The sequence below is a fragment of the Amblyomma maculatum genome, unplaced genomic scaffold, assembly GCF_055883805.1.
Source record: "Amblyomma maculatum isolate TAMU_Amacu unplaced genomic scaffold, ASM5588380v1 scaffold_28, whole genome shotgun sequence".
Lineage (NCBI taxonomy): Eukaryota > Metazoa > Arthropoda > Arachnida > Ixodida > Ixodidae > Amblyomma > Amblyomma maculatum.
The window spans coordinates 8,657-32,721 of record NW_028146753.1 but is presented as its reverse complement, the minus strand read 5'-3'; the positions used below and the strand labels follow the sequence as shown (position 1 = coordinate 32,721).

Below are 24,065 nucleotides of genomic sequence, written 5' to 3'. Positions count from 1 at the left end.
AATCAAACTCCGTGCGTGTGAAACGTTACCCTGTCAAAGCCCTGACGGCTGTGCTTCTGTGTGCCCTTAATTTTATTTCTATAACCAGCCATACTCTTTTCTCGTAGCTGGTGTCGCCGACTCAGCATTGTGAATTCAAGAAGGAATTTGAAACTTCTGGCGTTTTATTTTATACGCACCCTAAATTATTAATTATTATTATTATTCAGAATTTTTGATTGAAGACAGCTGCTATAGATTTCAAATTTCCATGACTTTATTCTGTTTCGAATCATTCCACAGCTTGCATCCTTTAACGCAGTTATAACAGCATTGTCATTCATGACGCCTTGGTTGCTAAAATTATGGGATTTGAAGTGTCCACTTGCGGAGAATTAAAATGTTGTTTAAATAACCAGAAACGTGTAGAGCGTCCTGTGGTAAATATAAACGGTTGGTTTAGTATTGCTGTTCTTCAACATCAAGGCTTCCACATCACTATTGCTTTGGTTACTATAACTTACCCGGCTACTTACATTTGTGTTTAGTGCCACTTTATCTTGAACTTTTGTGCAAGCGTTTCTCAAATTCTTCACAGTAGAGTTTATCGTGGGTATATGCGTTGTAAACATCCGTACCGCACATACTCAGTAGTAGGAAGTTGCAATGCTTCGGAGGGTTGTGAATCATAGACTGTTTCACCCATAACATGCAGTCTCTTTCTCCTAGAGAAAGAGGGCGATAAAGCAAATATACAGACAAAGCATCCATGCGTTCGTTTCTCCTAGAGAGTTCATGCCCATAATTTTTTGTAATATAAACTTTCATTGCATCGCTTCCTTTTAGTTCCAAGCAACTAAATGGGCCGTTAAGTGTCGGCCCAATTATAGCCGGAGATATATTTTACATTAGTATCTTAGTTCCTTCGTGAACAGTTTGGTAGTCGTGTAATCGGAGAAGCTTCTTACTGCACAAACCGATTCTCTTACATGTCGCGTCGCCTGCTGAAATTTCGCAAGAGTAGCGTCAAGGGCAGTTTTCCTATGTGGAAGACGAAACAGCCTCCATGCGACTAACCGCGGTTACCGAAAATGAAGCGTTTATACTTCACTGCTTTTAATCAAAGAAAAGGTGGTGTCTGTCGACGGAAGGAGCACGTCGGAACCAGAGCACCAAAATCACGCAAGGCTACTCGGCCACTCAAACGAAGTGCATGCCGAAAACGTATTCGTGTATCAAAAGCAGTAAAAGAAAAAGCTGAGCCTCGAGAGCTGCCTGACCGCGATTTTTTTACATTTTTCGAGTACCATCCGGCTGTGTAGCAGCATAATCCTGTGCGGTGCGCTACATTGATGCAAGAAGACCTCAATACATTGAAGCATGCATCGTGCCGTATTAACTGCATTGTTTCGCAGTGTGTTGTCAAACGTTGGAATAGCTTGAATATCATTGTGAATATAGGCAATTAGTATATATCCCTAACAGCCCCAGATATAGATGGCCTTTCTCAACTCTTCTTACCTGGAGCGCGGCGGACTACGGCGCTAGTGGTGCTCTATTATAGTGCCTTGACCATCGATATCCTTAGATATTTTGGCCTCAAAGACACAGCGGACGTTGTTTTGGTTTTGTTCGGTATTGCCTTGTATTAGTGTACTTGCTCTAGAGGTCCAGGTCTGGCAGTAAAATAAATGTATGAATAATTTCAGCAGCGGGTCTAGGGTACAAAGACACCCGGTAAACCGACGCCGCCATGGCGACAGCTGCGATGCGGCAGTGGCCAGAACTCCAACGAACACATCGGTGGTGGTCAGCAATCCTCTAGAAGCAGGCACTCATGAAATTGCTTTATACTAAGGTTTGTTATTATTACACCCACCAACCAATATTAGCACCTATTTCTGTGACTGGTGAAACGGATCCACATTATCGTTGGTGCGATGGCCCTTAACAAATCTTGGTCGATTGGCCGTTGGTAGCAACGCTGATATTGATGATGCTCGCGTTCACGTCGAAGGTGCATTTCCGACAAGAAACCGATAGTGCTTCAGTAGAGTATGTGCGCTGTTTTCATGCATACGTTTAGTAGAGTGAGGATGGTTTGTAAAGAGGTGCGAACACCAGTCGATCATCTCATCAGCACCTACTTAGAGTCGACACAACGAACCACGTATGCTGGTGTAAGTGTGCGATGTCACAAAATATTGAAGCATGACGAGGAGTGTTGGTTGGAGGGGCTTCATGGTGTAAACCTGATACACTTACTCCGGAAGAAAGAGTGCGTGTAGGGAACTCAAACTTGTTTTATAATGTCTTAGAGGCCGTAGCGCCTTCAGCTGAGCCCATTCATTTAGGGAACATTTTGATGATTTTGTTGAAGATATGGAGCGGAGAAATGATTTCACAGTGTCGCTTTCTGTTTTTAGTGGACGTCTGAGATTATCTCAAGTAAATGTGTTGTCGGTTTGAATCGCTTGCGCGAAACTAGCATCCAGGTTTACTAGCAGGCAGAAGCTAAATTGGGAGCGACATGTATCGCGGCGCATATATCATAGAATGAGCTTTGAATTGTTCGCATAATACTGCATTATCATACAGCACTAAGCCAGCCTTAGCAAATGTTCGATTTCTTGGATTAACCCGAAACGGTCAATTAGTGCTTTTGTATACACAGAGCGTAATTAGTCTAAAGTGTCAACTTACCTTTTTTGTTCTGTTAAATAAAAGTTCGACAGTTCAGTTCAGTTGTTCTGTCCTGTCCGACTCTTCGTGACCCTATGGACCATGTCACGCCACGCTTTCCGGTCTCTCACTATCTTCCTAATATCACATAACTTCATCTGCAGCGCCTCAAGGATGCCATCTAACCATCGCGTTCGCTGCCCACCCCTTCTCCGGTGACCCTCAACCTTTCCCAGCATCAAATCTTTCTCCAGCGACTCCTCTCTTCTCATCAGATGACCAAAGTAGCTGAGCTTTAACTTTAGAATTTGACACTCCAATGAGCAGTCAGGGTTTATGGTCGACAATATCGACTGATTTGATCTTCTGGCCGTCCAAGGAACTCTCAAGATTCTCCGCCAGCACCACAATTCAAACGCGTCAATTCTTCGTCGGTCAGCCTTCTTCACAGTCCAACTCTCGCATCCATACATCACAACTGGAAATATTATAGCACGAGTTATACGGGTCTTGGTTCGCAGATTAATGTCTCTGCTCTTTACTAGGCAGTCAAGGCTAGCCATGGCTCTCTTTCCCAGATGTCGGTGTATCCTAATTTCATGGCTGCAGCCTCCTTCCGGGGTTATCCTGGAGCCCAAGAAGAGAAAATCTGTCACAGCTTCCACTTCTTCTCCCTTGATGCTCCTGGACTTGATGGGGCAAGACGCCATGATCTTTGTCTTTTTAATATTCAGTTTATGCCCAAACGTCTCACTCTCTTCTTGTACGTGCATCAGAAGTCTCTTGAGTTCCACTTCACTTTCTGCCATTAAAGTGGTATCATCCGCGTATCTAAGGTTGTTGATACGTTTCCCAGCAATCTTCCCTCCAGCTGAAGACTCATCCAGCCCGGCCTTCCTCATGATGCACTCAGCATATAGGTTAAATAGGCAGGAGACAGTATGCAGCCTTGTCTCACTCCTTTCTCAATCGAAAACCAATCAGTAAGACCATGCCCACTTGTGACTGTGGCCTCTTGCCCTTCATACAGGTTCCTGAGTAGATATATGAGGTGGAACTCCCATCTCTTGGAGAGCTTGCCACAATCTGCTGTGATCTACGCAGTCAAACGCTTTCGCATAATCAATAAAGCAGAAGTAGATGGGTTTCTGGAACTCTTGGTTTTTCCATGATCCTGCGAAGGTTGGCAATTTGGTCTCTAGTTCCTCTGCCCTTGCGAAACCCAACTTGCACGTCCGGAAGCTCCCGATTCACATACTGCTGCAGCCTTCCTTGGAGGATTTTCAACATCACCTTGCTAGCATGCGAAATAAGCGCGATCGTGCGGTAGTTGGAACAATCTTTGGCACTGCCTTTCTTTGGAATAGGGATGTAAACTGACCTCCTCCAATCCTGTGGCCACTGCAGGGTTGTCCAAATCTTCTGACATAATGTATGCAGAATGTTAACAGCGTCATGGTTGAGGTTTTGAAGCAACTCAGCTGGAATGCTATCAATTCCGCTAGCTTTGTTCTTAGCAAGGCTGGCTAAGGCCCATTCAACTTCACTCTTCAGGATGCCTGGCTCGAGATCAGTGACCACAACCGTCTTATGTTGGGTTTGCACATTCGGGTCCTTCTTGTACAGTTCTTCTGTGTATTCCTGCCACTCCTCTTTATCTCTGAGGCTTCCGTGAGGTTCCAGCCTCGTTTGTCCTTTATCACGCCCAGTAGCGCAAAAGCTTCGTTTATTATCTTTGATTGTCTTATATAGAGCTCTTGTGTTCTTTAATTGGCTGTTGTCCTCAACTGCTTGGCACCCTATGTTCAGGAAGGCATTCTTATCTCTTCTTGCGATTTGATGAAAATCTGCTTTGAGAGCCTTGTATCTTTCTTTTTCCCCCATAACTTTTGCCATCCTCCTTTCCTCAGCTATTTCCAAAGCCTCTTCAGATAACCAGTTTGCTTTCCTGCATTTCTTTTGCTCTGGAACTACCTTTGTAGCAACTTGTATTATATCACGCACATCAGTCCACATCTCTTCAGGCTCTCTGTCTTCTAGATCTAATTCTTGAAATCGATTCCTCACTTCCACAGCATATTCTGATGGAATTTGATCCAAATCATACCTGAAAGGCCTTCTAGTTTTCTGCGTTTCCCTCAATAGAAGCTTAAATTTGGCAACAAAAAGCTGATGATCGGTGCCACAATCTGCCCCAGGCCTTGGTTTTACTGCTTGTAGGGCGCTTCTCCATCTCTGCCGGCAAAGAATATAATCAATCTGATTCCTGTACAGACCGTCCGGTGAAGTCCATATGTACAGGCGCCTCTTGTGCTGTTGAAAATGAGTATTCGCTATGATCAGGTTATTTTCCTAACAAAACTCTACTAGCCTCTGCCCAGCTTCATTTGCCTCAACGAGACCGAACTTGGCTGTAATTCCCGATATTTCTTCACTACCCACCTTAGCATTCCAGTCTCCAATGAGAAAAAGGACGTCTGATGAGGGAGTGCGGTCTAAAAGGCATTGAGGGTCAGCATAAAATCTCTCAACATCAGCTTCTTCATCAGTAGTGGTTGGTGCATCGACTTGGATAACTGTTATGTTGAAAGGCTGACCTTGGATCTGAAGTGAAATAATTCGGTCGTTTTTGGGTTGTACCCTAGCACTGCTTCGCCCTGTCTTCTGTTTACTATGAGAGCGACCCCATTCCTTCTCCTGGATTCGTGCCCACAATAAAAGACATAATGATCGCCGGAATTAAATTCTCCCATTCCGGGCCACTTCAGCTCGCTGATACCCAAGATATCAATGTTCAATCTGTCGATTTCTCGCTTGACGACATAAAGTTTACCTTGCGACATAGATCTTACATTCCATGTTGCTATGTGATATATCTCCTTGCAACATCGGATTTTCCGGTCGCTTCCCAACACATCCACAACTGAGCGTCCTTTTTTATTTAGCCCAGCCGCTTCATTCGTCCTGGAGCTACTAGGAATCGCCCTTTGTTCATCCCCAGTAACATGTGGGACGCCTTCCAACCTGGGGGATTCATCTTCCGGCGCCATATCATTAATGCTATTGTGATTGGTCATAGGGTCTTCTTGGCAGGAAATACTGGAGTGGGTTGCCATTACCTTCTCTAGGGAATCACATTTTGTCAGAACTCTCTGCCTTGACCTGTCTATCTTGGGTGGCCCTACACAGCAGAGCTCACGACTTTTTTGAGTTTCGTAAGCCCCTCCGCCACGACATGGCAGTGATCTATGAAGGGAGAAAAGTTCGACACTAAAAGCCCAAGTTGAACTTTTCATACGGCTATATTATGGTAATGAAAAAAACTGCTACCTGCTCCGCCATTTCCATATTCTCCAGTTATAGCACAGTCGCCGTCAGCAAATAATATGGGGTATTCCCAGGACTGGGCTTCCAGCTTCCCTGTAAGCAGTTAAATAATATAATTGACATGCCCAACTGGGACAACATCAACAAAGCATAACAAGCATATCCTGAAAAACATTACGCATAGTTTTAGCGCATGATTTCGTTTAATTACAGCAATATTCAGCACCTAACAAGATAACACAGTCGTTTCCATTTTACGACGATAACATTTGTTGCCTTGGGGGATAAGCGTTTCGTACTATAGCGGTATTTTATGGATTAATTACTGTATAGTGTATGGTTAGCTATTACAAGGGAGCCTATTAATAAAACCAAATATCTTTTTTTCCCAAAAAGTGAGTTCAAGTCACAAGATTACTTGCCAAATCTCCCAAAATTATACAAAACATTGGGGCAAGTAAATGCTAAAACAAATATTTTAGGTCGTTTTTTTAATATATTTTGTAATCTGCCAACATATAGTAATCAGGCATGCTCACATGATAGTTACAAAATTGATAAAGTGAACTTGAGAGCAGAAAAAATTTACCTTCCTTTCAGAAACGTGACATCTCTAAAATAATAACGTGACCGCTATGTTGGTTGCTACTATAAGATGTCTTCAGTTGCACGACAACTTTGGCCACTGAGTGATGTGAAGGAACACACCTTGCTTGTTGCTCTCCGCACGAACAACAGGTTGCCGCCCCAATGTCTTATTCAGAGTCAGCTTCACTTCAATTGTACTGAAATTATGTACACATTAAAAGTTTGAATCTTGTGACAAATATTCGTGTAAAATAAACGGAAACACTAAACGATACACTTGTATCTATGCTTTATGGTGGCAGTGCTTTTTTCTCACACTATAAGGATATTTTCTTTTAGTTTCTATTACGGTGGCGCGGAAAGATATTAGGCAAATTCGACAATATTTATTTTCCTAATTCACCCCTTTGGAGCATTTGAAATATTCTCTATGTAGCCTTCTTGAGCTCGACTATTCCAATGCAACCACCTTTTAGCTTCGAAATTTCTTTTATCAGCTAGAACATAACGTAATTTTTATTACAACTACTGCCAATCCCATCCGCGATTACTGCATTAAGGACACGTATAATATCGTATACTTCATGAAACACGTTACAGGTATATGATTTGACAAGAAGTTAGCGTTAACGGTAAATTGTAGCCATTTGCAAAACACGATAATTATGTCTAATTGAAGATTCCTTGTGGCTTGCTGCTGAAGCATCCGGCTGCCTACTCGTATCTCTACTTAATATTAAATTTTGCATTATCAATATCTCTGCCACCTCAGAGCTGTGTAGAATGTTCCATTATTTCGACGCCTTCACTTGTCTTCAGATTGCACCAAGAAGATATGTAAATTTTCGAGGTGACAACACCGCGCAGTATCTCTATTTCTATAATCCTGTAACAACGTTAGCTACAAAAAAGATTCAGTTTTCGCACTAAGAAAAAGAAAAATGAGACATTTTTGCTACAATTGAACATTTAAGTCGTATTCAATGAGCGCACTTAAATAATACACGAGAAAACAATTGATTAAGTAGAAATATTCTATAATATGTAAGGCAAATTGTAACCGTTTTGTTAGACTTACTATTTGGCGAATGTCGTCGGTACGCCACTGGAAAAAAGAGACCACCAGGATTATGCAGATAAAAAACATTTCTTCTAGTCCCGAGCTAAATGCAAAGGCTGTGGAGGCTCATAATATCGTTCTTCATGTGAGGTGAAATATTTTGCTTTTGTAAATGGCAATTCAAATAGTTTCTCCGAAGACTTAACCAGGCGAAAATTTCGGAGCCTAATCCACAGGCTCTATTTTCGCGTACTTGTTGTTGAACGGAAAGGAAGTACTGTAACCTACATGACCATAGAGTAATATTTATCTTATGTTTTTTTTTTGTGTTTTTAAAGAAGAGCAGAGTGAATCATTTCGTTTTAAAAGAAAAGTCGTATCCTGCAGATTCGAAGTCTAGAGGTGCGTGCCATAAAAACATAATACAAATTCTTGCTGCTCTAATTAACTTGCATAATATGATAAAACAAAAGTTCACTGATGTATTTAAATATTTGTCTACAGTGTGTACTGACTAAGACAGACTGGTCGACTTTCCAGCAAAGCATTTTGCGAGTATAATATCTGATCGCTTTTATCCCCTCCAAGAGCTACATGCCCGGGAAGTGTATTTAAAAAATCAATCCACGCTTTTAGTGGCACGTCCGTAAATGGGAACCAGCATGCAAAGAATACAATAGCTGAAGGTAAACAAGCCATAATATTGCAACGTTTTCTAAACATAACAACTTATTACATCGCATTTTACATATTGATCCATGGGGTGGATCTGGGCTCATTTAGTGAACCAGAGTCGGCTAAAAACTTTAATTTACACAAGAAGTACTTTGCTTTGGGCTAGTTGGTTCATGGTTGAAGTGGATTATGAAGACGGCGCGAAAGCGACGAGGACAAGGAAGGAACACCAAAATTGGCACCTGTCCTGTTATTTTGGTGTTCCTTCCTTGTCCTCATCGCTTTCACGCCGTCTTCATAATCCACTTTAATTTACAAACGAGCCTGCGCATATCAGAAGACGCCACATCAATTATTTCAGCCTCGCACGCCATGACTGTCGCAAATAGGTGTTTTCGGCATAAGTTTTTTCCACTTCGCCTTCCTTAGATGCTCGCCTTGGGTCCTATTTTCGTAAAGCCCAACACAACACAGTCCCTGGAAAGAAGGCCTGATAGCGGTTCACGGATGCACACTACTCGTTAACGTGGTAACGATACTCATTTGCTTCCGATACCTTCTTGACGTGTGAAAAAGTTTATTCCTAGTTTAATATTGTTTTACTCTAAGATTGAGGTCGGTGTTGAGCGCGAACGAGAGAAAACAACAATATTCTCATGAGGTTAGCCTTGACGTTAGCCCTGGTGGATTTAAATGCAAAAGATTGATTCACTGGCGATAAAGAACCTCAGATGAGTGGATATAAAATAAGAATGGCGATCGGAATTTGGTATAATAAAGGTGGTACAGCAGTAAATATAATTTTTGTCGCTGTAAAAAAGCCAATAAGGCCTTATGATGAATCAGTGAGTAGCGGCAATGAATAGCAAAAAATGATGAGTATATATATATATATATATATATATATATATATATATATATATATATATATATATATATATATATATATATATATATATATATCGTGTTTAGTCGAATACAGGTTAACTATATCTGTCAGAAATATAACCCATGTTAGCTATCTACCTATATTCATGAACTAAACGAAGTGTTGTTAGCTAATGGAGTTCTGTTGTCTCACTATCTGCTCCAGCAGCGCCGGTTACATTCCTACTGATCTTATAGATATGTATTGGCGGACGGACGGACGATTGGATGGACAGATGAATGGATGGTTGAAAAGATGGTTGGGTGGGTGTATGGATGGTTGAAATGATGGCGGGTGGGTGGATGGAGGGACGGACGGACGGACGGACGGTATACGGTTGGATGGATGAATGGATGGGCAAGCGGGCTGATGGACGGCAGGCAGGCAGTCAAGGAGGCAGGTTTATTGAGTGTGCCTCTACAAGCAAGCGGCTGAAATGAGCGCACACTATATTATAGTCTTGGCGAGATTGGGAGCGCTGACCAAGCACTGGTGTACATCCGTACCACTGTAACAACGCAAGAAGCAAACGACGTGCGCTTGTAGACGACTGGTCAAGAGCATACCCGATTAACTGTTATGCTGTGCTGCCCTGCACAAGGTTGGAATTTTCCGCCGTACATCGTGTGTCACCGAAAGACAATTGCAAAGAATTAACCATTTTCGAATAAAGTGATTATACGGGATAATGAAAAGGGTTTAATGAACGACCAGATGGATACAAAATGGTTCGAATGATCTGAAAGTTCACCAGTTTGCAAAAATAAACCGGATGTTTCATTTTAGGTCCATACCATAAAAAGAGGGTGACTGACTAGAATAAATTTAGTGCAAGGGCTATGCTAGTGTTCTGACACCAGGTAAGACGCAGAAGCCTTCATTTAGTTCGTTATTTAACTGAACATGGTAACTACATTTTCAATTTTTATTTTTGGACATGCTATATATGAAGCATCTTAGCTTCTATTCCAAATGGTACCGCCACCCAATACGTTTTTCTTGAAGGAATATCTGCAAGCGTTACAAGACCCAAATATGTGACTCTAGTAGCTGATTTCTCCCATTAACACAACGAAAGTGGCGAATTCAGCGTAGATTGCGCACCCAGATATGTGGCACAACAAACACAATCACGTGAATAAAAAACAACACAGGCGCACCCAACACGCTTTTTGGGGCCGCTCTGAAAGCGGAAACACTGTGGGCATTACATACAGAAGTGGTGTCTCTCAGCGAGGCTGCTTTCAAAATGAAATCGAGAGCGTACCTGCCCCATCTGGCTCTGGTGACACCAGCACAGTGGCGAGATGGCTGGGTGCAGCGACCTATGTTAAAGGTGCTGTGCTACAGTCTGTGCAAGAGGCTATCAAGTTGACGTCTCAGATTTCGGTTTCACGGAAGGTGTGCCAAGCACAATTCACTTTTACCCCCGATGTAAACAATTGGAAAAACCGACCCTCTTGGACATGCCTCCTGCGTTTCAAATGCTCTCGACAGAGTTCTCAATGCTGACGTGCTTTACAATGTGTGCTGCTAGGGCTGGTGTTAACGAAGAGAAAATGGTCAATGCGCCGCGGCACTGGTTAAAAAATTTTAGGAGTTTTCGTGATCTATTATGAACATCTGATCCGTTATATGCCTATCCTGCAGCACAAACATGATTTTCCTCTGAGCAGCCACTTGTCAAACTATGTTCACCCGTGCCTCTAATTTGTTTTGTTTGTTTTACCTTGGCCTAGATAGATCTAACACGTTTTTTTTTGTTTCCTCTTTATTCACTATTCACACTACTCCCAAATGCTTGTGTGCCTCGTTACAGTTATAAAACAATTCCTTCTTGAAGCCAGAAAGTTAAATTTTATGGTCGAGTGGTCTACGTTATTTAATGAAATTGACCTCTTTCTGTAATAGTGGGCGTTTCAAAACTGTTTTAAACCTAATTGTCACAGTATTTGCCTTTTTTCGCTATTAGTTATGGTTAAATGGTATAATACAGTGCCTTAAACGTTTTACGTCGGCGCTTCAGGTTCAAATTTATTAAGCAGTTTCTACCTTGGTACTAGGAGAGTGATTTAAATAAATAGCGGATGAAAAGTGTGAATGACAGAGGACTGAAACAGGGAAAAAGGCTGAACGTTCAAGAATTCTGGTAAACACTTACCACGCGTCACGTGTGTGTTGCCTCTAACAGCGGAGGTGATCATGATTTCTTTTTTTCGAAACGTTTGCCACAAGGCATAAGTTGAGAAAGGGGGAATGGGATGCAGGAGATAGAAATTTAAAAGAAGGAGTGAAGTCCAGTTGCGCTTATGTATTCGAGAAGGTTGTCAGTGTAGCGATTGTCCATTGTCCATTTCTCATAATCACTATCGCGATTCCACCGCAAGCCCACGTTCATGATTATCCGTTGCCTAATGTGAGTCGTTGATGGACACGTCCACAACAAGTGGCGCACATCGCAGACGTCAGGTGGAGTGTCACAGTGAGGGCACCTGTCAGTCACTGGTAGATCTTTTTCTCGCCATCGATGTCGTACAGATGGGGTCAGAGCCGCCCCTGCCCGGATCCGGCTCACTGTTACCTCCTCCTGCCGAGTAAAACTACGGGGGAGAGGGTGCGAACACGGAATAATGAGAGCGCGTGTTCGCTGGCGCAGAACTTGCGAATCGGAAACGTGGGACAGGAGCGGATCTGGGGGAAGAGGGGAAGGCGGTGGATCGCCTGATGTGTTTATGTGCGTCATAGCATCCGCTTGAATATTATGTGGATCGCGAGCATGGCCGCGAATCCAGTGTATGCGCACAGGACATGGGTACTTTGAACAGAGCAAATGTATGGACTGTGTTATTTGGAATGTGCGTCGAACTGCCTTAAGCTGTTTAAGGGCAGTGAGAGAGTCTGTGTAAAGATGAATTGCAATGAATGTAGGAACTGGTGGAAGGGAATGTATGGCATTGTAAATGGCTTGAAGTTCCACTGCCAGAGGGGTGCACGTATCCGCGGTATATGTCACGTGAATGTTTAGATGCGGATGAGAGGGACTATACACAGAAGTAACTCCTCGCTCTGCAGTATGTGATGCATCGGTATAAAATATGCACCCTTCAAGCTGATGTGCGGATGATACCGACGGGGAAGCAGTGGGGCGATTGTCCGTGAGCTGGCAGTACGACCATGGAGGTAGTGTCTTTAAATGATGTAGTTGTAAAGACTGTTTGCGAGCTCTGTCTGCCATCCGCTGATCAACGAGTTCAGTGAGCCTATTTAGCTGGGCATACTCCTGAAGTACTGGTATGGGTGTTAGGCGGGGAAGATATGTTATTGCACGCATAGCCTCACGATTGATGGCCTCAAGGGAGTCCCACTATCTGCGGGTGAGACGTTGAAACTGTGCCTGGTAAATTATACGCGGGAGGAGGACAGAGCGAACAAGCTGGCGGGCCATGTGAGCACGCGCGCCGCCAAAGTGCATAGCTATGCGACGAATGAGACCTAGAGTAGCGTGAGAGGTCTTACGGACGGCTGTCAGCCACGGTATGCCAGTCCCAGAGGCATGAAGAAAAAGACCAAGAATGTGAACGGTTTGTACCTGAGGAATTGGGGTATTATCTATCATAAAATTTATAGTGGGAGCTTTCCGTAAGCCAGCTTTATTTCCAACGCGAATGAAACAGGATTTTGTATGCGAAAGAGTTAGGCCCAAAGGAGGGAGGCGAAATGTCAATACATCCAGCGCATGCTGGAGGGCCGCCTGATGGACAGACGTATCTGGGTGACAGCACCATAAGGTTATATCATCGGCATACGCAAGCACGCGTATAGAAGGGATGGCCTCTAGGGCTCGAACAATGTTCTCGCCCCTACATCATTTAATGTGATCGCAATTGATCAGTCTTCTCTGTCATTTAGGCGCAATGAATGGCATAAATCGCTGGCCTTTCTATGGTAACGTATATGATTGTGGTCTAATATTTCCTCTCGGTTATGTTTTTGCATTTCTTGTTTACATCACCGTCCTCAGTTTCATGGAAGTGTTCCTTTCAAATTTCCTTCTTTTCTTGGCGGTTACGTGCCACTTTAGAATCATAACATCCTCTTTTTGTGTTGTACTTCACTCACCTTTGGCTTTGTCATGCCTAGCGCAAAGTAAACATATTGTACAAACATCTTCTGATCTCGAAATATTTACTTTGCGCCATGATACTTAGACCCTACCAACCATAAATATAGTACTTGCTTAAGCTTCTGCTGTAAGAGAGCCTGATTCTATTGACATGTAGAATCCCGACTCCTGTATTTTCGTTTACGTTTTGCACTATTTCTAATACAATATATAGTTCATTTAAAACAAGCGAATTTTGAAGCCCAAGAAGAAAACGTACAGCCTTTACCAAATTTTTAGAGAGCCGAGGATTTGCTTTTAAGCCGCATATTATGACTTCTTTAGCAACGGTGAAGTACTAGCCACTGGAGATGGTAGGGCAAAAAATCTTGCTTTTAGCTTGTTTGGAAACCTAGGGATGCATTACGAGCCACATAGTGTGGCTCAGAAGCATACTTCCTGAAGTCTAAACTTTTGACTAAGGGTGTACATGTATAGTTGATACGATGATAAAAAAACTCATATAAGGGCGAGACTGTCAATTTTACTCCTAACGTAGACATAAAACCTCATTAGTCTGCATTCTGTGTTCAACACTCTATTTAAGGAACTGTATGTGATAAAAATGAACCAATATTCAGAATATATGTCAAAATATACAGTTTTGTTTTATGTTACGTTCAATATTTCATACGAACAAATGCATCTTACTTGTTTTGTTCAAACCCCCAATATTCAATCGTCCTGAGAGAAAGGTCATCACTGTTGCGTGTAAACTTTAATTTCATGCATCGAGAGGCATATGGGCTCCTGTAGTATGTTGTGCGAAAGAGGACCATGTTTTCCTTGGACTGAAGTATCTGAAATTGATATCATATGTATTTGAGAGGCACGAACGAATGTTGAGTATATTTTGCATGCGGAAAAGAGAGTGATTTTCCTTGTGAGATTGCTATATTCAAGCAGAGATTTCGAGCTTCCTAGGTGGCCAACTTAATACGCACAAACATATTTTCACCCGAATTCTCTATGAAAAGAACAGTACTTTCCACAGAATAAAATTAACCAGACCAAACTCAACTCTACCACAATTTACCTTTTGTTGTGAATATATTTTACATGCATCGGAGATTTCCTCATCGGGCATGAAAGTTTCAACCACGAGTCTAAAAGCGTCCATCCTTTGCTATGGAACTGTGTACCCAAGCTGTGCCTCTTCAGTTCTTGTTCGGTCTTAGTAACGAGGGGATCAGATCAACAGTGAGGTGTAGCATTCGAAGAGGGTCTGAGTTGTGAGAATTCAATAAATCACAGTGCAAGTATTCTTCTCCAATATGGCCTTATTGTTGTCATAACGTTCACCGCTGAGTGAGAGTGTTCCGGAGCTGAGGAAATGAATACAGTGAAGATAGAAACGACAAGGTAATATAGTTATCATCTGGGGAACCTCTGGACTTCAACGCTTGGCGGTCATACATGTTGGAAGCTCTTATAAAGCTTATATTCTCTTTGCAACTCGTTTCTCGAATACCTAGGATGAGTTGGATTGCAACGCGTTTCCAATGCTACACTGTAAAAGTAAAAATGTTTATTTCTGGCAAGTCAATACACATTACTGGAGAAACGCGCGTACATCCTATAGATGTTTAGCAATATTCATCAACATTACAAAAACACCAAGCTAACTGCATAATGCCGTTATTCAGAAGAGAACGCACTAAAGTGATAAAGTGCAGAATGAAAAACAATTTCAACGCCATTGGACCCTTCCATGCTTTCCCAAATCAATCTGTGAAGCCACAATCGATACTCTGAGCAGGGCACCTATAGTTAGCTGCGTGTGCGTAGGTAGAAAATTTGGTGGGTAACTCTTATACCATCGCTATATGCAGAATGTAATTAAGCCCTTTCACTTTGTAAATCAACGCTAAAGGCGAACATTATGCCATAAAGACTTCAGTGTAAAATAAAAAAAAAATGAACTGCGCCTCCTTGATTGCAAGCTTATATCCGAACAATAGTTCTTTTTGTTTACATATATGGTGGCTTACGCTGTTTAATGCACTCTTCAAGGAAAGATGGTGATTCGTAAAACTGTTTCTTGTAGTATTCTTGCACATACCAAAGTAATCACTAGAGTTGTGATGAGAACAATCCCTCATTGTATTGCGTTCAGAATATGACTTCGCTTTGGCGCAAAAAAATATAGGTTGGCTAGCATTACACTTTTGAGTACACATAATAATTGAAACAAACAGGAAAAAGAGAACGCTTGGCATATAATTATTGTTACGTGGGATCTCTGAGTGGCCACACGAAAGACAGGCGGGACAAAACGAACCTAGTTTCAGTGGGAAGTGGAGGTTTCCGAACGTCTGAAGCTAGCGCTCTTCCACTTTTCTGGATTTTATATCGCTGTGAACTATTTGTGATCTCGACATCCTTCGGGATGGCGGGCGCACGACCCTTGCGCCCACCCGCCACCATCGAACAGGCTACAGCGTACTCGACGGGTCACCTTGACGTCGCGGACGTGGAGCTTCCAGACTCGGCAGATGACTCCACCGTGACTGAGATGGATTCCGACAACGGCTACACGCCTGTACAGTCGCGCCGCCTGAAAAGGAAGCTGCGCCGAACATCAGTAATGAGTGAGACACCAAAGAAGAATGCTGAAAAGCAAGGGATCTTTTCCGTGGCCTTCGTACCAACAACGGCAACGGCGAATCTGAATGTGATAAACAGACAGCACCTGACGCAGTTTTTCGACCAGCTGGTTCCCGGTGAAGTTGACGAAGTCAGAATTAATCCCTGGAAGAATATCCTGACCGTGGATGTCAAATCCCAGGCTACAGTGGACAAGCTGAAAGGAATTGGTGCGCTAGGCAACATGCCGGTCCGTTCCTTTCTTGCACATGGGAAAAAGACTACTGCAGGTGTAATCAGCGACGTTGACCCCGAGATAAGTGAAAGCGATCTCTGCACGCTGATCAAATCTACGGCGCGCATTGTGGATGTTCATCGATTCGGCCGCTCAAAGTGCATTAAATTAGTCTTTGAAACTGAATCCCTCCCATCACACGTTAAAGTGGGCTATGTGAGACACCCAGTTCGGATGTATGTTCCAAGACCTGTTCAGTGCCACAAATGCCACAAGATCGGACATGTGAGCGCCGTTTGTCGAAACGAGGTCTCCTGCCGTCGATGCGGCGGTACGCATCCTCATGAAGCATGCGAGACGGAGACTGTCAAGTGTGCGAACTGCTCGGGTGCCCATGAATCGACGGCTAAGGACTGCCCTAAAATTCGGGATGAAAAACGTATACTAAAAAAGATGGTGAGAGATAACTCGACTCATCAAGAAGCGGCCGCGTCTATTCGTCGTCGCAAGCACCGTTCCCGACGCCGACACAAGGAATCGGAAGGCAAGCCTAGCCTGGATAAGTCAACTTCAGAGTTAACGTCAGCTCAGGTGCCACAACAGATTGAGTCTAATCCCGCTAAGAGTACTCTTGCTGTAATGTCGCAGACAGTGTCACAGGCCAAGGATCCGACAGAGGCTGTTGTATTACCTACCGCCTCTGATGCTGAGTGGCCAGCTCTACCATCAAAGGCCAACGCCAGGCATAATCCCAGTTTGGTTGCCACACGTACTGAAAATTCCGACAACCCCGACAGCCAGCAGGTAAAAGAAATGCTGAAACAGCTGGTTCGTTCAATGCGGGTGCTGCTCTCCAGCATCAACACACAAACAGCAAAGTTTGCTGTTCAGTTTTTGGACGCATTTGAGCCGCTCTTGGCGGCATTGCAATAATTCACAATGGCGCAACAAACTAACCCCACCTCTGTGACGATGCACTTGCGCCGCAGTGTTGTGATGCAATGGAATGCTCGAGGCCTGCGTGGTCGGCTGAGTGACTTCCGACAGCGGGTACAGAAGTACCGCTTTCCTGTGATTGTGATCTGTGAGCCCAACATGCCGGCTGCTTTCCGCCTTTCTGGATATGTTCTGCTATGGTCTAGAGAAGCTAACGAAACAAGCAAAGTGCTGGTATGTGTACGCCAAGACATTGCGCACGTCCGCCATGCTCTGCAGCCCCACAACACGAACCACTACATTTGTTTGACGTTAACCCTGAAAGGACGAGTATGTTCTGTAATTGGCGCTTATATTCCACCGAGAAATGGTTTGGACAAATCATATCTATTTTCAATAATCCAGTGTTGTGCAGCTCCTCGTATTATTGTGGGGGACTTTAATGCTCACCACCCTCAGTGGGGTAGTGCAATAATGAGCAATAGAGGAAGAGACCTGGCAGACTTTATGCATACGCAAGATCTCGTCAATATAAACGACGGCTCACCGACGTTTCTACGCGGAACAACCTACAGCAGCTGCTTGGATGTGGCGTTTGTTTCCAGAAACCTCCATCCCTCCGTTTCTTGGTGTAGTGATGTGGAAACACATGGCAGTGATCACATACCAACGTACATATGCATCAAGTGGTTTGCACCTGCCACTTCACCTCGTGTGCAATACACAGACTGGCCCGCCTTTAGGGCAGCGGTGGAGACTTCCAGCGTGGACCTCCAGTCACCATCTCAAATAGAAGGACTCATTACTTCCTCTCTCAGTGAGAACACTCGCTATGTTAGTGTGCCGGTGTCAGTGTCCAGCATCGACGTGGAATTCGAGCGGCTTCGCGCGATCCGTCGGCGGGCTGAAAGGAAGTACAGAAGAACGAAATCCGCACAAGATCTCGCACTTTCTCGCCGAGCTAGACGACAAGTTTTGCGTCACCTGGAGAGGTTAGGACGACAACGTTGGAGACAGTTCTGCTCATCACTGGATCCCCGTAAGCCCCTGTCGCGTATCTGGCATGTTGCGAGAAGCTTGCGCACACCTCCGCAAGAAAGGCACCCTTTTCGTGCCCTGGCCCTTTACCAACGCCGCAATGAAGTTGACGTAGCTGAAGATTTTTGTAAAATGGTTGTGGGCACAAACCAGGCACAGTTACCAATTTCAGAGGTTTTTGCACCACCTTCGCCGAATGATCAATACGACGTGCCCTTTACAATAGCTGAATTAGACGCCGCTCTTGCTTCTTGTCGGCATTCATCCGCACCTGGTCCTGACGGGATTACATATTCAACCTTATCGAACCTAGGCAAGGATGGTAGAACTGCACTACTTAATTACTTCAATGATATATGGGCTTCTAGTACTGTTCCTGAACACTGGAAAATTAGCCGCCTGGTTGCTCTTTTGAAGCCTGGAAAGCCTCCTCTCGAACTTACCTCATACCGGCCAGTTGCCCTAGCAAGCTGTGTTGGAAAAATTATGGAGCGCATGGTGCTGGCAAGACTTGAGTGGTATCTAGAGAGTAATGATCTTTATCCGAATATGATGACTGGATTTCGCCGCGGACGCTCTTCCATTGACAGCGTCATAGACCTTGTGGCGACAGTAGAACACGAAAAGCGTCACCGTCGACTAGTAGCTGCTGCATTTTTAGATATAAAGGGAGCTTACGACAACGTCCTCCATGAAGCTATTCTTGATGGACTTGACGACGTGGGAGTTGGTGGCCGACTGTACTTGTGGATTGTAAGCTATCTCAGCGGCCGCTCTGTTTACATGACTACGCCTGAAGGAGATACTACCCACTTTCAGGTCGGTCGTGGAGTTCCACAGGGAGGAGTTCTCAGCCCAACTTTATTTAACGTTGCGCTAATTGGCCTGGTGAGTGAACTGCCAACTAACATCCACATCAGTGCATATGCTGACGACATCTGCATCTGGGCCTCTGGTTCGACGCGCCCACAACTACGTGCGAGACTGCAACGAGCTGTGTCATCAACATCGATGTACTTACGGCGTCAAGGTTTATTTTTAGCGGCAGAAAAGTGTGCAGTGATAGCGTTTACGGGAAAATGTGTCAGCCGCTACCCGATTACCCTTCATGGAGTCGTAATACCATACGTCTCCAGGCACAGATTCCTGGGAGTAATTATTGACCACCGACTATCTTGGTCGAAACATATTGCTATGGTGAAGAAGAGGCTAATTAATTTTTGCCATGTACTTCGTTACATAGCTGGCATCAAATGGGGTCCAACTGAGCGCTCCTTAATACGGCTTTACGAGGCTCTGTTTGTTGGCTACATCCGGTACAGTCTCCCAGTACTTTCTAGTATGAGCATTTCCTGCTTGCGGACTTTAGAGAGCGTGCAAGCGCAGGCACTGAAAATATGTCTTGGACTGCCCAGATGCACCTCTAACAAAGGCACAATTGAAGAGGCACACGCTCGCCCAATGTCCATATACTTGTCACACGAACCACTTCGTGTATATTTACGAGCACTTACAAGACACCGTTTTCACCCACTCAGCAAGATTCTGGATGAGAGGCCGGACTGCAGTTTTACAAGTGCACTCCGCTGCCATCAGTCGCAAGTACCGACAGGATATGCCCTCCCATATCGTCCCACCCAACCACCATGGACGATGGATAAACCTTTGGTGCACCTTCGTGTTCCCGGAATACTAAAAAAATCTATGGTACCAATTAGTGGACTCAAACAACTTACTCTGGCACACATCTGGTCAGAATATCCCAGTTATATTCACGTATACACCGATGGATCTGTGTCAGCACAGGCATCCGCTGCAGCTGTGGTCATACCAGCTCAGAAAACGACTCTGCATTTCCTTTTGGGACATAATTCTACATCAACCGCTGCCGAACTTGTAGCCATTCGGGAATCTATTCGCTATATATGTGGGGAACCACCTCAAAAATGGTGTATATTCACGGACTCGAAGACTGCATTACAAATTTTGGAAAACTTCTTACGCCACACTGCCTATCAGTCCCTGGCACTAAACATTACGGAGCTCATCACATCTGCCCAGCTGCAAGGCCACATGATAATGTTTCAATGGATTCCTGCCCACTGCGGCCTCCATGGGAATGAGCAGGCCGATGTTGAAGCGAAAAGCGCACTCATCAATGGCTTCCAAACAGCTGTGCCTTTTTCAAGAGCGGATACGACGTGTCTTCTAAAGAGTTGTATGAATATTGCTACAGCGACTTACTGGGCTCAACCAGACGCCCGACACATGCGTCTAAGAAAGCTTGATCGAACATTTAAATTTACTGTTCCGCGTGATATTCCGCGTCATCAGACATGCTTGATACATCGACTTCGTTTAAACGTGGCTTTCACGCGCAAGTACTTACATTTAATTGGACAGATGGACTCACCGGAATGTTTAACTTGTGGCATCCCAGAGACTGTGGACCATGTATTATTGGTGTGCCCAGAGTATGCGAACGAAAGAAATGTGCTAGCTGCTTCCTTGAAGCGTTTAGACAAGAGGCCTCTGTCGGAGGAACTGCTGCTGGGCGCTTGGCAGGACAAGGGGAAGGGCATCCAGGCAGTGCGCGCTCTTTGCCGTTATTTGAGCGCCAGTGGACTTGATTCACGTTTGTAAAGCAAGCTGCTCTGTCTGTATATATATTTCATATGCCTTCTCCCACATCGTCACCCATCATGACCTTCTTTCTTCTCTCCTTCCCCTTCCCCAGTGCAGAGTAGCAGGCCAGATTTGAATTATTCGGGCCAACCTCTCTGCCTTTTCCTATCAATAAATCCATCTATCTATCTAGTTTCAGTGGCGTAGCTTTTACCGCACCCCACCAGTACAACCTCTTTCTTCTCGAGACTCCCTGCCGTGCAAACACCGGTCCCTCTTACGCCCCCCCCACCCATCTCCCCTCGGGAGAATCGCTTTCTCGGTGCGTACTAGACAGGTGAGCACGAATAATGCAGTTTATGATTAGGGACATTCACGACTTTTATGTTAGGTGATGTGGAAGGAATCTTAGTGTGCACAGCTTAGTTCTCGTAGGCGACGTCGGCGAGTTCCCCCAAGATGCGCTAAGGACCCACGAAGCGAGGCAGGAGGTTTTTGCCCAAGCCTGCATGCCAAGCGGGACAAAGTAGTACGAGGCAGCCAGGAGGGTACTGGGCGTAACAAAGTGAAGGTTGTAGGGACGCTTTTCGACCCCTGACAGGCGACAGTCCCTTTCGATCAATATGGCAGCTGGATTATCGCTAGCGATGGTATCAGATGACTGATAGCAGCACGAACCATCAATCAAGGATTAACATGTCGAAACGAAGCAAATGGCTGTGGCTGAACATTACCCAGTCGGAAAAAAACTACAGAAAATTTTCTGATGTTACGACAAAATTTCTGTGCTGTTTTTGACGGGAACCTTGTTGTGACAACAGAACATTCTGTAATAACATCAGAAATATCTGCAGTTACAACAAAAAAGTGCTACAGACCTACAGTCAACAGAAATATACTACAGAAAAACTACAGAACTACAGAAAAGTTTGATGGTTACAACAGAACTACAGGATATTTTGTCGTATTTTTGACACAGTTCTGTAGTTTTTTTCGACTGGGAGAGCACAGAATTCAGCGGCACCATGGTGTTAACAGTTATATGTGAACGTGACGAAAGTTAAAGACGTCCTAGTTAAACGGTAAATGCAGGCATATATGGAAAGCGTGTTGCTCATCGTGCATTGGAAGCATTGAGACCGTTTGTTTGGGAAGCGTAGGCCGTTGTGAAAGTGTGACTAGCAGCGAGAAGGCGGGAACAACTTGAGAAAGGAAAATAGCAGCTGATAATGAGCGCCTTCAAACAGAATGGCATCATGGAGGACAACGTTTGCAGCATTATAAGCGCAATTAGAGGGAATATCTCGGAATAAAGCACAACCCGTGGCGTAATCGGTCACTGCAGCCATCCATTTGATCCTGGATGTGGAAGTTGGAAAACACCTAAGCCTGCGAGACCGACACGGGAAACGAATCAGTTGGGATGGCGATTGGTTGAAAGGGTGCACTAGGCATAACCGAGGTGGTCTTAGGGTGCTGAAACGGTTTGCAAGCGGTAACATAGCGAAATACAAAGAGATAAAAGCGGGCGAGAGGAATCAACTAGGGTAAGTATAAACTAGATTATTAGCACACTAGCGCGCCGCCGCGCGGTGGTTTCCTTGGCCGCTGGGGATTGCGGTATCGCCAATAGTTTGATTTTCTAGAATTCGAGCGCAGCACATAATTGCCAGATGTTCCAAATTTTATTTCCGAATGTGTAGCGGCTATTTTATTTCCGCGGTTGCTCATGTAAAATAGACGGATTAGTTAAGACATTAGAATTTTCATTCACGTTTTCTTTTTGGCGTTCAGTACGCAGTTATGCTAGTACGCTCACCTTAGTAGCTTTACGCCGAGAAACAATATAAAATATTTCTCAATTCTGCGCATTTAGGTGGTGCAAATATAGTGACTAATAGCAGTGTAGCAGTTAGTGACAAGAAATTCTGCCTGCTGCAGCAAGGAAGGTACACTGAAATACCACACCGTCTTGTGGCTGTAAATTAGAAAACAACCAATGAGAAGAAATTTTTCACTTCAATTATTATATGTCACCAGAGAAAAATTAAATAATCATGATTATACCTTAGTAGGGTCTTCATGCTGGTAAGCTTCTTCTTTACTTGACAGAGTCGAATCACCCAAAGCATCACTAAAGAATATACCCATTCCTCCTGTGATACCGAAGATCATTGCAGTGAAGACGGACATTGTTCCACGAACAAAACTGTACCGGTAGCTCAGGCTTTGCCGTATTGACGACAATACCGCCAACTGCTAGCGATCAGAATATTGTCTTCTTTGCTTCCGTTTTGAAGGAAGAACTGACGCTGATTTGTTATATAGTTAGGCATGATCATTTGCAATGATTTGGCTGCTGTCCTGTTGAGTGAAATATCAAGCATTCGCATACAAGCTGTTTTGCGCAGTGAAGACGGATACCACTAATGCTAATTTCTACAGCTACTGCTAACACGAATTCGTAATTACCCCTCGCATAAAAACGATTCTTCTGCTGGTTCTTGCTCTGTACAGTGAATAAAAAGAAACGCCACACACACACACACACACACACACACACACACACACACACACACACATATATATATATATATATATATATATATATATATATATATATATATTTATACTGGACGCGATATTCGGAGGTCGTGGGTTCGACTCCCACCATCGGCGCGTTGTTTTTCCTTCAGCTTTTCTTTTAATACTCTTGATCTTGATAATCACCATAAGTCATATTCTTGCCAAATACCAACAACCAAACAATAAATCTCGCTACAGATCTCGCTACAGAATAGGTATTCAGCTCTAACTGAGGATGGCGACATTACCCTAGAGGCAAGGAACAATAATTTCCGAGATATCATTACTGAGTGCGCGGTAGAAGTAGGCGGTAGGATAGTTAGAGAGGATACCGGTAAGCTGTCTAAGGAGACGAAAGATTTGATTAAGAAACGCCAGAGTATGAAAGCTTCCAATCCATCAGACCAGATCGAATTGGCCGAGATATCAAAGCTAATCAATAAGCGCAAGGTGGCCGATATAAGGAAGTATAACATGGAGAAAATTGACCATGCTGTAAAGAACGGGGGAAGCCTTAAAGCGGTAAAGAAGAAATTGGGCATAGGCAAAAACCAGATGTATGCGATAAGGGACAAGGCGGGCAACGTCATCACTAATATGGACAAGATAGTCAAAGTAGCCGAGGAGTTCTATACAGATCTCTACAGCAGCCAAAGTA

The 24,065-nt window shown here is 44.0% G+C and overlaps 1 protein-coding gene across 1 annotated transcript; it reads right to left on the bottom strand.

Moving 5' to 3' along the window:
- Positions 1-234: 234 nt before the first annotated feature.
- On the bottom strand, positions 235-23,143 carry LOC146170894 (uncharacterized). The gene is made up of 7 exons (XM_084586712.1): positions 22,889-23,143; positions 14,053-14,201; positions 7,655-7,681; positions 6,697-6,773; positions 5,992-6,081; positions 516-704; positions 235-414 (listed from the first exon to the last, which is right to left on the bottom strand). Exons 1-6 carry the CDS (start codon positions 23,012-23,014, stop codon positions 535-537), a joined length of 639 nt encoding a protein of 212 aa, XP_084442838.1. The 5' UTR covers positions 23,015-23,143; the 3' UTR covers positions 235-414; positions 516-534.
- Between the last annotated feature and the right edge of the window lie 922 nt (positions 23,144-24,065).